At 45.5% G+C, this 13950-nt stretch overlaps 1 protein-coding gene across 1 annotated transcript in view; it reads right to left on the reverse strand.

The window, feature by feature from the left end:
- LOC112248511 (GAS2-like protein 2A) overlaps nucleotides 1-13950 on the reverse strand; it is a 40469-nt gene that overhangs the window by 23101 nt on the left and 3418 nt on the right. The window contains exon 3 of the mRNA XM_024417603.2: nucleotides 1326-1433. Within this exon, the coding sequence (XP_024273371.1) occupies nucleotides 1326-1433 (108 nt within the window). The remainder of the gene's footprint in view (nucleotides 1-1325; nucleotides 1434-13950) is intronic.

A 13950-nucleotide genomic window follows, 5' to 3' on the forward strand; every position in this document is an offset into this window, starting at 1 on the left:
CTATATAAGGTCCCACAGTTGACAGTGCATGTCAGAGCAAAAACCAAGAAATGAGGTCGAAGGAATTGTCCGTAGAGCTCCGAGATAGGATTGTGTCGAGGCACAGATCTGTGGAAGCGTACCAACACCCCCTTTCTGCAGCATTGAAGGTCCCCATGAACACAGTGGCGTCCATCATTCTTAAATGGAAGAAGTTTGGAACCACAGATTCTTCCTAGAACTGTCCGCCCAACCAAACTGAGCAAATGGGGGGAGAAGGGCCTTTGTCAGGGAGGTGACCAAGAACGGATGGTCACTCTGACAGAGCTCCAGAGTTCCTCTGTGGAGATGGGACAACCTTCCAAAAGGGCACCCATCTCTGCAGCACCCCACCAATCAGGCCTTGATGGTACAGTGGCCAGACAGAAGCCAATCCTCAGTAAAAGGCACATGACAGCCCACTTGGAATTTGCTAAAAGGCACCTAAAGGACTCTGACCATGAGAAACAAGATTCTCTTGTATGATGACCTGAATGCCAAGCATCACACCTGGAGGAAACCTGGCATCATCCCGACGATGAAGTATGGTGGTGGCAGCATCATGCTGTGGGGATGTTTTTCAGTTGCAGGAAGACTAGTCCGGAGCAAAGTACAGAGAGAGATCCTTGATGAAAATCTGCTCCAGAGCACTCCGCCCCAGTCTGAGGTCCTAAGGTTCACCTTCCAACAGGACAATGACCTTAAGGCTTAAGCACACAGCCAAGACACCACAAGAGTGGCTTTGGAACAAGTCTCTGAATGTCCTTGTGTCCCAGCCAGAGCCCGAACTTGAACCCCATCGAACATCTCTGGAGAGACCTGAAAATAGCTGTGCAGCAACTCTCCCCATTCAACCTGACAGAGCTTGAGAGGATATGCAGAGAAGAATGGGAGAAACTCCCCAAATACAGGTGTGCCACGCTTGTAGCGTCATACCCAAGAAGACTCAAGGCTGTAATCACTGCACAAGGTGCTTCAACAAAGTACTGAGTAAAGGGTCTGAATACTTATGTAAATGTGATTTCCTTTTTTTTATACATTTGCAAACATTTCTAAACCTGTTTTTGCTTTGTAATTTTGGGGTATTGTGTGTAGATTGAGGATTTATTTATTTTGAATCAATTTTAGAATAAGGCTGTAACGGAACGGAACGGTTGTGTAATTCCCTTAATCTTGCCTTAGCAGCAGCTAATGGGGATCCCTCATAAATACAAATATATTGTACACACACACTTGACCTAAGGATGGTTGCTGACTCTTATAGTCTGGATAAGTAGATGGGGTAAAGGTTAATGGTCAGTTCATACCCGTATGAAAATCAGAGCGCTGGAGTCTCCCACTTTGTACTTCCCCTCAGACACCTTGGTCATTGGGAACTGGGCGGGGCAGGAGCAACGGCCCAGGATCTCCCGCACCTGGAGAAGAGACAACACAGGCCTGTTTAGCACCCACAGCCAATGAAACATGACACTCCATATTCACACAGCTACAGAAAGGAACAACAAGAAGCACAAACTGTTCAGTCTCTGTTCAACCTTCCTTATTCTTCATTTCAACTCTTCCTATGAGATCATGCTTACTCATATCCATGATCATGACCAAATCCCCTCTGGTCCTGAGTTGAGTGACATTATTACATTAGGGTGAGACATGGCTAGCCCTGTTTGTCTATGTGTGTCTCAGCTTTCAGCAGAGCAGAGGTCCCTCAGTACCTGAGTAATGGAGGGCCCCTCCCCTCCCTCGCCAATTATTGCATAAGCTGCCTGGAACACTTAGTCCAGCTCGTTGCTGCAGTATAAAATGTCATCAAGGAATACACATAAAATTAAATAAAAATGAAAAGAGTTCACATTACAACACACACACACACTGCTGTAGGGACCTCCTGACCGCAGAGCAGTGCTTTGATGGGCAATAAGGTGAGGCTCTAACTAAAGTCAAAGGGATGACGTAAATGAGCCTGTGGTTGCAGTGGTGTTTTGGGATGAGAGAGAGAGACGGCTCTGGTACTGTGCTGTATGTGGTTGGGGTGCTTATTAAGCAAAGTGGAGTCAGACAGAACTCTAGGGTGGGGGCGAGAGAGGCCTGCATTGCAAGGGCTCTCTCTCTCGACCGGGATTGGCCAACTTTGATGTTATTCTTGGCAGCTCTCTCAAACAAAGGCGTGTGCACACTTGTGGACCGAGAGACGGTGAGGAGAGAGACTGACAACATCACAGAGAACAAAGAGAGGGGAGCTGAGCAAGGACAAACAAACAGGGACTGCTGTACTCCATATGTACTGTATAGACAGGAGCACATGTCCAGTCTAAACACATTAGAGAAACAAGGGAAAGGCTCTCAGTAGTCGATCAAGGAATTAATCACACTAAGAAAATAAATAAGATGAAGATAATTTAATTAGCTCAACATAGATTAAATGATACCTAGCCAGGTATCCATTGAAGAAGACAGTATACCATCCATATATAGTATATTAGCTAGATGCAGCATCAGTGTTGCAGGTTATGACTGGCTCATTTTCCAGATTATGGCTTATTCAAGAGATTAGGGAGGGACCTTGTTATTTTCCTAAAATAGCTGTCTTTATTCCCCCTACTAATTAAAGTGAGGGTGGAATCAGTGTTAAGAACTCTGTCTCACCTGTCTCCCCAGGACTACATACTAAATCATTAGCCTCCCACTGCCTTCTCTCTCTCTCTCTACTGAATTCTGTTTCCTGTTTTCTTTCTCCCACTCTCTCCTTCTCCATCTGCTAGTCTATCAGTGCCTCTTCATCTCTTTCTATCGTCCCTCCTGTTTCTCACAGAGTCTTTCTCGGTCTGTCATTTATTTCTTTCACTGCCCTTTTCTGCTCTGCTTGCTCTCCAAGTCTCCTTTTAGTCTCTCAGTCGTTCTTTCACTATGTGGACAAACCCTGTTTGGAAAAACCCCAGCCAGTGAGTTAATGGAAATATCCCCCTGGTTACAGACACACACAGCCTTATCCTTCCTTTTTTTAACAGACCGTTTGTTTTCTTTTTTCTTTCTTTAGTACAGCCTTTCAGCGGTCTCTCCTTCCAGCCCCAGAAGACACCTCCCACAACCCCTTTGGGCTGAGGTCATAAGTTTTCCTCCAGAGGAGGTCATAGAGTTGAGGGTTGTAAATATACAGTGAAAATATCAACCCGGTTACAAAAAGATCCCTCAACGACACATGGTCTGAGACATTCCATTGAGCTTTGTTTGTTTAAATATCCGTTAACTATTTCAAATAATCGTTGTGGAATCTAATTGCATCATCCGAAATCACATTTTGGTGACTGCTGTGTCTTAGACAAAAAACGAACCTTGTACAACACAACAAGCTCGGAGAATCACTCAAACAGACACAAGAGCGTGAGACTAAAACACTGATGTGGAACAGTGCTAGGGGAGGGAAAACGCGAGGTCACGCAGGAAGCATGTGGAACTGGAGCGCTGTGAGAGAGAGCTAGGGGATGAATTATGGATGGGTGTCGGTCACATGGGGAACGTGCCGAAGAGCTGTGACGTGTGTGTGTGTGTGAGAGAGAGAGAGAGACAGAGAAAGAACCAAGGCCCTACATCTGCAGTTAGATTCAGATAGTCTCACAGTACACCCTTAACTAAACTAGGAAGGAATTTACTGTAATCATCTCAACATCAGCTGGAGAATGTTCACATGTATCTGTAGGGATGGTATGAAAACACAACACTGCTGTGATCAATGAACAACGAGAGACAGAGTTGTGAAACTTAGATTAATTAGTGTTCCTGGGTTTGCCTTGAAGCAGGGTATAATTGCAGGATATGTTTTTTGTTTTCCCTTTGATAATTGAGTCCACACACCATATTCGTGGTCTCTGATTCTCTGCCTCCAACAGAGATTGAGGTAATCAACTCTTTATTACCTTCCTTCCTGTCCTACGTAGGGACGGAGGAGAGCGGAGGGTAGGCCATGGAGGACATAAGGTGAGGGGTGAAGCTTTTCCAACCCCCAGGAACACACCACTGTACCTCATTGGGACACAGAGGAAATGGGATTGGTGGTGAGTGAGTGATTTGTTTATGTCAACGATCCCTCTTCATGTAATATTTTTGGAATGTAGCAGTTATTGTTATGACGGTTGTGAAATGCCAGTAAATGACGGTCTAGCGGAGTTTTGTATCTGTTTAGTTGTGTTCCCTTAGCCACAATATGCTAAGCTGCTTTTGCAATAAAGGGATGACTGTGTCCCAGCCTCTGCTTCATGGTGGGGATCTCTAGAAATGACTGGACACGTCCCAACACAAACCATACAATCAGATGAGCGATGGAATCTTCTTGAAATTGAATCTAGGCCACAGGGAGTAGATTGGAATGGAGGAGCATATCTGGAACTTCAGGGGGGATTACTGCTTTAGCCTCTCATTTAGGCTACAACCTAAAAACACTGGATGCAGAGACCACTAAAACTTATTCAATCAGCTTGTCTCAAAAGACAAACGGTTGTGGGTCAAAACAAAGAAAATGTGATTGGCCTACTCAGCCAGCATTTTTTCTCCTAGGCCCGAAATTGGCGTGACTCAGGACAGGTTTACGGTGATGAAAGGGTGCCGTTGAACCAACACCTGGGGGGGAGCAGCATTGTTGGATGGATCATGCGGGTGCTTGTAAGAACACTCCCTACTGCATCCTACACCAACAGGCTAGACCAGCTGAGGATGGGGAGAACAGGGACCAACCCTCCAGGTTATCCAGATAAATGAGAATGTCAACTACTACCAAGAACATTTACTTTGGGACTATGGATAGAATGGCAACACTGTTACTTAGAGATGAAAAGTACAGTTATAATTACATTTATTTAGCTTCTTTGTTGATGCTGCAGCCTTCGCAAAAGTGAGCTATCTTTTCGAAACAATAAACCACTCTGTATTTTAGTAAGGCGAATCATATAAGTAACCTTGCTCAAGGGGAAAAATGTGGGACATCACCTATAATTTAAAGGAAGTGTTGTTTTCTGGAAACCTATTTTTTGACCACATGACCACTCTTCTGCTTAGTGCTGTGTGACTAAATGAAAAACACGTGTCTACTCAGAGATTTGACAAGGGTTGGGGGAGGAGGTAAACCAGCCGTGATAACATTGGACTGCCTCCATTTTAACACATCACATTGCCATGCAGAGGACATATCTGACTTTAGGAGACACTGATGATTTCAGAAACAGGGTTCGGGTCATTTCCAGTTCAAAATTAAATGAAAGGAAGGATTTTTGAGCTGGTGAGCTGTTCGGATCACCATGACGAGACACCAGACAATCCTCATCTCCGTCCATATCACATGATGGAAGAGTGCTTTATTGTCCCCCACGATGAAATCAAGGCGGAAACTGTGGATTGGTCTCTGTCTGTCCGTCCTTTCGTTAGTCACGCATGATATCTCAGACATCACTGGACGAAACCTGGGTGAATGATGCGTCTCACCATAGAGATCCGGCTTTTACAAAATTACACTGATTGGCCCAAGGCAGAAGATATAGTAATGAACTGAAATGTGTGTGTATCATTAGTGGGGGACGACATGTTTACTGTTGCCTTGTTGTTTTATCATCAGTCTGTAGTCTAATTGTGGTCTGCCAATGTTATATGAGTGACTGGCTATAGACAGTGATTCCTAATTCCGCCAGTCTACGCCTGAGACTCCAGGCAGCGCTCAGCTGGGGGGAGGCACAAAACAAGACTACTCACCCAAACAAAAACACACATGACATTAAGCATGTGCACAAGCAGTTTCCACTGTAAACCTAGCTAGACATTGCAATAATGAAATAGAACTGACAACAATCTGTGAAGTCAGTCCATTGGTCTATTTCCTGCCACATGATGGAGAGCGGAGGTGAGAGAGAGAGAGAGGTCTGTTCTGTATTAGTCAGCTGGACTAATAAATAATCATAAAATGCTAAAACATTTAGGGCCCAGTTAGTCCGTGCACTGACCTCATGTAGAAAAGTCTCCCAATAAGTGTGTGTGTGACGATGCAAACAGAAACACTGAGATATGCTCCCCTAGCAAAGCCCATGAGCCTGACACTGCCAGCCATGATGACCTACTTTTCCTCTCTTTCTCACACACACATACACCATCTATCCCTGTGTGTAAAATCCATCACAGTCGGCTGTAGCAGAGTGTACAGTAAAGACACTCCAGGCATACTATCTGTTATTGTGTTTCTCTCTGTTTTCTGAATACATGAATTGGACCATAAGGTTAATGGGGCACAGTGTTCACAGAAGACATATAGCCCACGTCACCCCGCCTCCCACTCACCCTCCTGGTGTCTGCTCCTCTTCCTGTGTCGGCACCCACACCATCAGGGCCAATCATTCCATCTCACTGTGAGATGACAGCCATAGTTTACAGTGTTGGCAACACTGGCAGTCTCTTCCTTCTCATCTCCTCTGCCACCAATAAAGCATTGCCTTATCATCCCCAAGGGAAGTATGTGGAGGAAGGGATGGGGGCTGCGGGGGTTGTTGAGCATTTATTAAATGAATGACTGAGTCTTGGAGTCTGAGGGTGAAGACACATGAAACATTTTGTCTGAAAGAATGACATAGATGGAGGGAGAGAGAGAGCAGCATACAAAGCATCCTTTTAGACCTGAGGCAGAGCTCCTAGGGTCTGCTGTTATTGTCTTTGAGGCTGCATGCTGGCTGGCAAATGTGTGTGTCCCTATATGTGAAGCCTGCCTGTAGTATGTGAATATGTGTAGTATGTGAATGTGCATACGCATTAAAAGCTGTGCATGTGCATTCGTGGCCGAGTATGTTTTATGTATTCGTTGTTGTTCATGAGCCTGTATCATTGTTGTACGTAGGCCACTAACCTCAAGGCCTGAATGCTCTCCAAGCCCACAGCTGAGACAACACACTGCAGGGCCAAGAAAACACACAGAAAAGGGTGTTTGTGTAGTTAGTTTGGCATGTCTTATTGCCATTGGATTCTGAAGGGATCTAGACAGTTTTGGGACTTATCATTATCATAATCTCTGGAGGAGGTAGGTAAATATGGGATGGTTCATACTTGAGAAAATCTTCTACTGTCAAAGGATAAAAGTTGTTTGGACTGTATGCACAAGCCAGCAGCTGCCTGTCTCATTGTATCAAGGCACACCTGCAGGAATAGGGTCAAATGGAACATTCAGGGAGTTGAGATTATAAATGGCTGTAGGCCCCACTAGAGGTAGGAACTGAGGATTGGTGGGTGGGGGAATTTTCAGGATAGCATGACACTGGTTCCTCAAACTTCAATGGGAAGTCGTGTGTGTGTGTGTGTGTGTGTGTGTGTGTGTGTGTGTGTGTGTGTGTGTGTGTGTGTGTGTGTGTGTGTGTGTGTGTGTGTGTGTGTGTGTGTGTGTGTGTGTGTGTGTGTGTGTGTGTGATGAGTAAGAGCTGAGTGACAGGGCAGTGGGAATCAACCTGGGGTATTTATATCAGGGCTTTGTGGTAACCAGGAAAACAAACAGAGGAACTGAGTCGCCCTCAGACAACAGATACACTTCAGCTTTTCCCTGCTATATGACACCTATCTGGGGTTTCATCACACATCCTGGAGACGCTAGCCGACCTGCAGTCAGGGCAGGAAGAGGTTGACTGCTCACTGACTAAAAACTACATTGGCCTATTTTAAAATGGGACCCTGAATCATATTTCTCACCTATACATAAGCCCATACCTAATGACTAAGTGTAGTATAGAGTAATAACACAAGGGATAAAAATAACAAATAAGTAAAGCGCAGCAGTAAATAACAATAGCAGGGCTATATACAGGGGGTACCGGTACAGAATCAATGTGCGGAGGCACCAGTTGTCGAGGTAATATGTACATGTAGGTAGAGTTATTTAAGTGACTATGCATAGATAATAACAGAGAGTAGCAGCAGCATAGAAGAGGGGGGCGAGGGGCAATGCAAATAGTCTGGGTAGCCATTTTATTAGATGTTTAGGAGTCTTATGGCTTGGGGTAGAAGCTGTCTCTTGGACCTAGACTTGGCACTCCGGTACCGCTTGCAGTACGGTAGCCGAGAGAACGGTCTATGACTAGGGTGGCTGGAGTCTGACATTTTTTAGGGCCTTCCTCTGACACCACCTGGTATAGAGGTCCTGGATGGCAGGAAGCTTGGCCCCGGTGATGTACTGGGCCGTACGCACTACCCTCTGCAGTGCCTTGCAGTCGGAGGCCGAGCAGTTGCCATACCAGGCAGTGATGCAACCACTCAGGATGCTCTCGATGGTACAGCTGTAGAACCTTTTGAGGATCTGAGGACGCATGCCAAATCTTTTCAGTCTCCTGAGGTGGAATAGGTTTTGTCGTGCCCTCTTCACGACTGTCTTGGTGTGCTTGGACCATGTTAGTTTGTTGGTGATTTGGACACCAAGGAACTTGAAACTCTCAACCTGCTCCACTACAGCCCCGTCGATGAGAATGGGGGCGTGCTCGGCCCTCCTTTTCCTGTAGTCCACAATCATCTTCTTTGTCTTGATCACGTTGAGGGAGAGGTTGTTGTCCTTGCACCACACGGTCAGGTCTCTGACCTCCTCCCTATAGGCTGTCTCATCGTTGTCGGTGATCAGGCCTACCACTGTTGTGTCATGGGCAAACCTAATGATGGTGTTGGAGTCGTGCCTGGCCATGCAGTCATGAGTAGAGGTCGACCGATTAATCGGAATGGCCGATTTCAAGTTTTCATAACAATCGGAAATCGGTATTTTTGGACACTGATTTGGCCGATTTAAAAAAAAAATTAATTACACCTTTATTTAATCTTTATTTAACTAGGCAAGTCAGTTAAGAACACATTCTTATTTTCAATGACGGCCTAGGAACGGTGGGTTAACTTCCTCGTTCAGGGGCAGAACGACAAATTTTTACCTTGTCAGCTCGGAGGATTCAATCTTGCAACCTTACAGTTAACTAGTCCAACGCTCTAACCACCTGATTACATTGCACTCCACGAGGAGCATGCCTGTTACGCGAATGCAGTAAGCCAAGGTAAGTTGCTAGCTAGCATTAAACTTATCTTATTAAAAACAATCAATCAATCATAATCACTAGTTAACTACACATGGTTGATGATATTACTAGTTTATCTAGCGTGTCCTGCGATGCATATAATCAATGTGGTGCGTATCGTTGCTCCAATACCTAACCATAAACATCAATGCCTTTCTTAAAATCAATACACAGAAGTATATATTTTTAAACCTGCATATTTAGCTAAAAGAAATCCAGGTTAGCAGGCAATATTAACCAGGTGAAATTGTGTCACTTCTCTTGCGTTCATTGCACGCAGAGTCAGGGTATATGCAACAATTTGGGCCGACTAATTTGCCAGAATTTAATGTCATCGGCGTTGAAAAATCATAATCGGTCGACCTCTAGTCATGAGTGATCCATTACAATAAATGACATTACATGCTGTCATGTAATCGAATGGCATCCTAAGAGTGATCAGGAAACTATCCCTGAGCCAGACTCCTGCCGGTACTTAAATTGTTTATGTCAGTTAACCCACAGACCAAAGCTGATCACCAGGGTTAAAGAACTTCTGTCCTCAGCTGTCTTCCTAAACACCTCCTCTAAACAGCCTTATATTAATATTAATATTTAATGTGCTGTTACTTCCGGCGCCGACAGAGATGGCTGCCTCGCTTCGCGTTCCTAGGAAACTATGCAGTTTTTTGTTTTTTTACGTTTTATTTCTTACATTAGTACCCCAGGTCATCTTAGGTTTCATTACATACAGTCGAGAAGAACTACTGAATATAAGATCAGCGTCAACTCACCATCAGTACGACCAAGAATATGATTTTCACGAAGCGGATCCTGTGTTCTGCCTTTCAACCAGGACAACGGAATGGATCCTATGCGGCGACCCAAAAAAACGACTCCGTAAAAGAGGGAAACGAGGCGGTCTTCTGGTCAGACTCCGGAGACGGGCACATCGTGCACCACTCCCTAGCATTCTTCTCGCCAATGTCCAGTCTCTTGACAACAAGGTTGATGAAATCCGAGCAAGGGTAGCATTCCAGAGGGACATCAGAGACTGTAACGTTCTTTGCTTCACGGAAACATGGCTCACTGGAGAGACGCTATCGGAGGCGGTGCAGCCAGCGGGTTTCTCCACGCATCGCGCCGACAGAAACAAACATCTTTCTGGTAAGAAGAGGGGCGGGGGCGTATGCCTTATGGCTAACGAGACATGGTGTGATGAAAGAAACATACAGGAACTCAAATCCTTCTGTTCACCTGATTTAGAATTCCTCACAATCAAATGTCGACACATTATCTACCAAGAGAATTCTCTTCGATTATAATCACAGCCGTATATATCCCCCCCCAAGCAGACACATCTATGGCTCTGAACAAACTTTATTTGACTCTTTGCAAACTGGAATCCATTTATCCGGAGGCTGCATTCATTGTAGCTGGGGATTTTAACAAGGCTAATCTGTAAACAAGACTCCCTACATTTTATCAGTATATCGATTGCACAACCAGGGGTGGAAAAACCTTGGATCATTGTTACTCTAACTTCCGCGACGCATATAAGGCCCTGCCCCGCCCTCCTTTCAGAAAAGCTGACCACGACTCCATTTTGTTGAAGATGTCGTTCCCATAGCAACGATTAAAACATTCCCTAACCAGAAACCATGGATTGATGGCAGCATTCGCGTGAAACTGAAAGCACGAACCACTGCTTTTAATCAGGGCAAGGTGACTGGTAACATGACCGAATACAAACAGTGCAGCTATTCCCTCCGCAAGGCTATCAAACAAGCTAAGCGCCAGTACAGAGACAAAGTAGAATCTCAATTCAACGGCTCAGATACAAGAGGTATGTGGCAGGGTCTACAGTCAATCACAGACTACAAGAAGAAAACCAGCCCAGTCACGGACCAGGATGTCTTGCTCCCAGGCAGACTAAATAACTTTTTTGCCCGCTTTGAGGACAATACAGTGCCACTGACACGGCCTGCAACGAAAACATGCGGACTCTCCTTCACTGCAGCCGAGGTGAGTAAGACATTTAAACGTGTTAACCCTCGCAAGGCTGCAGGCCCAAACGGCATCCCCAGCCGCGCCCTTAGAGCATGCGCAGACCAGCTGGCCGGTGTGTTTACGGACATATTCAATCAATCCCTATACCAGTCTGCTGTTCCCACATGCTTCAAGAGGGCCACCATTGTTCCTGTTCCCAAGAAAGCTAAGGTAACTGAGCTAAACGACTACCGCCCCGTAGCACTTACATCCGTCATCATGAAGTGCTTTGAGAGACTAGTCAAGGACCATATCACCTCCACCCTACCTGACACCCTAGACCCACTCCAATTTGCTTACCGCCCAAATAGGACCACAGACGATGCAATCTCAACCACACTGCACACTGCCCTAACCCATCTGGACAAGAGGAATACCTATGTGAGAATGCTGTTCATTGACTACAGCTCAGCATTTAACACCATAGTACCCTCCAAACTCATCATCAAGCTCGAGACCCTGGGTCTCGACCCCGCCCTGTGCAACTGGGTACTGGACTTCCTGACGGGCCGCCCCCAGGTGGTGAGGGTAGGCAACAACATCTCCACCCCGCTGATCCTCAACACTGGGGCCCCACAAGGGTGCGTTCTGAGCTCTCTCCTGTACTCCCTGTTCACCCACGACTGCGTGGCCACGCACGCCTCCAACTCAATCATCAAGTTTGCGGACGACACAACAGTGGTAGGCTTGATTACCAACAACGACGAGACGGCCTACAGGGAGGAGGTGAGGGCCCTCGGAGTGTGGTGTCAGGAAAATAACCTCACACTCAACGTCAACAAAACTAAGGAGATGATTGTGGACTTCAGGAAACAGCAGAGGGAACACCCCCCTATCCACATCGATGGAACAGTAGTGGAGAGGGTAGCAAGTGTTAAGTTCCTCGGCATACACATCACAGACAAACTGAATTGGTCCACTCACACAGACAGCATCGTGAAGAAGGCGCAGCAGCGCCTCTTCAACCTCAGGAGGCTGAAGAAATTCGGCTTGTCACCAAAAGCACTCACAAACTTCTACAGATGCACAATCGAGAGCATCCTGGCGGGCTGCATCACCGCCTGGTACGGCAACTGCTCCGCCCACAACCGTAAGGCTCTCCAGAGGGTAGTGAGGTCTGCACAACGCATCACCGGGGGCAAACTACCTGCCCTCCAGGACACCTACACCACCCGATGTTACAGGAAGGCCATAAAGATCATCAAGGACAACAACCACCCGAGCCACTGCCTGTTCACCCCGCTATCATCCAGAAGGCGAGGTCAGTACAGGTGCATCAAAGCTGGGACCGAGAGACTGAAAAACAGCTTCTATCTCAAGGCCATCAGACTGTTAAACAGCCACCACTAACATTGAGTGGCTGCTGCCAACACACTGACACTGACACTGACTCAACTCCAGCCACTTTAATAATGGGAATTGATGGAAAATGATGTAAAATATATCACTAGCCACTATAAACAATGCTACCTAATATAATGTTACATACCCTACATTATTCATCTCATATGCATACGTATATACTGTACTCTATATCATCTACTGCATCCTTATGTAATACATGTATCACTAGCCACTTTAACTATGCCACTTTGTTTACATACTCATCTCATATGTATATACTGTACTCGATACCATCTACTGTATCTTGCCTATGCTGCTCTGTACCATCACTCATTCATATATCTTTATGTACATATTCTTTATCCCCTTACACTGTGTATAAGACAGTAGTTTTGAAATTGTTAGTTAGATTACTTGTTGGTTATTACTGCATTGTCGGAACTAGAAGCAAAAAATTTGATTTGATTTGATTTGCTGGGTGCCAGGACTCTGGTCGTTAATTAATAGAAGTGGAGTGTCAGTGATTGATAATTGCACCTATGATAACCCTTTGAACCACTGTCGTCAAGACAAACAATTTGTCAATGAAGTTAGAGTGTAAAGGAGGGTTCAATGAGAGTTTTGATGGATTTGCCAAGAGACATAGGAGAGAGAGAGAGAGAAAAGGGAAAAAGAAAGAAAAAGAGGGCGAGAAAAACCCCTGACACGCCACAAGGCAAGCATGACTGCTCTGTACACTGCTGGTGTCACAGCTGTGGACCAATGAAAATATCACTAAGCCCTTCAACTTGATTTCTCTCCCTCTATCTCTCATCACTAGAGACAATGAGGTTTCCAGTAATTCCACAGAGACTAATCCCCTGGGAAGCTACTATATTGAGAGAAAAAAAGAGGGGAATGCCAGGGCGAGTGCAATGCAGAGAATACTTGCGACTACGGTTATGGATGACCCATGATGCTTTGCGGCATTGTGGTGATTCGGTGGCTGGCTTTGTTGATCGTTATTGAATCTAAAGCCCTCCAGTCATACAAAAGTTGGATTTCTGTTCATTTCCTGGCCTATATAGTCTGGATATGGGACGACATTGACTGGCCTGCCTCAGTATCATTATGATCCAAAAGAGATATTAAATACTGTATGAGGAGATCTATCGGCCAAAATGTATTTCAACGAGCTGCAATAATTTGAACAGTATGCCGTAGCACATTTACAGGAACACAGTGCAGTACTGTAATGCTATACTCTTTAATACCATGCAGGACTGTGGCTAATAATGCTGCTGTGCTGTGTTCTTCCCCCTTTCTGTGCCCTCCTGATTTCTTACTGAGAGAACTGCCTCATGTTGCTGATGCAGGCAGTTTTCCTCCAGCACCCAGGCACTTTATTCAGATAGACAGAAAGAGGCTTTCGGGGTAGCAGAAATGTATGTAGTTCACTCAGCGTGCACGGTGAGTCATACTGCCCCTTAGAAAATGGGACACAGCAAGTGCATGTCCCTGA

The sequence above is a fragment of the Oncorhynchus tshawytscha genome, linkage group LG04 (assembly GCF_018296145.1).
Source record: "Oncorhynchus tshawytscha isolate Ot180627B linkage group LG04, Otsh_v2.0, whole genome shotgun sequence".
In the NCBI taxonomy this organism is placed as follows: domain Eukaryota; kingdom Metazoa; phylum Chordata; class Actinopteri; order Salmoniformes; family Salmonidae; genus Oncorhynchus; species Oncorhynchus tshawytscha.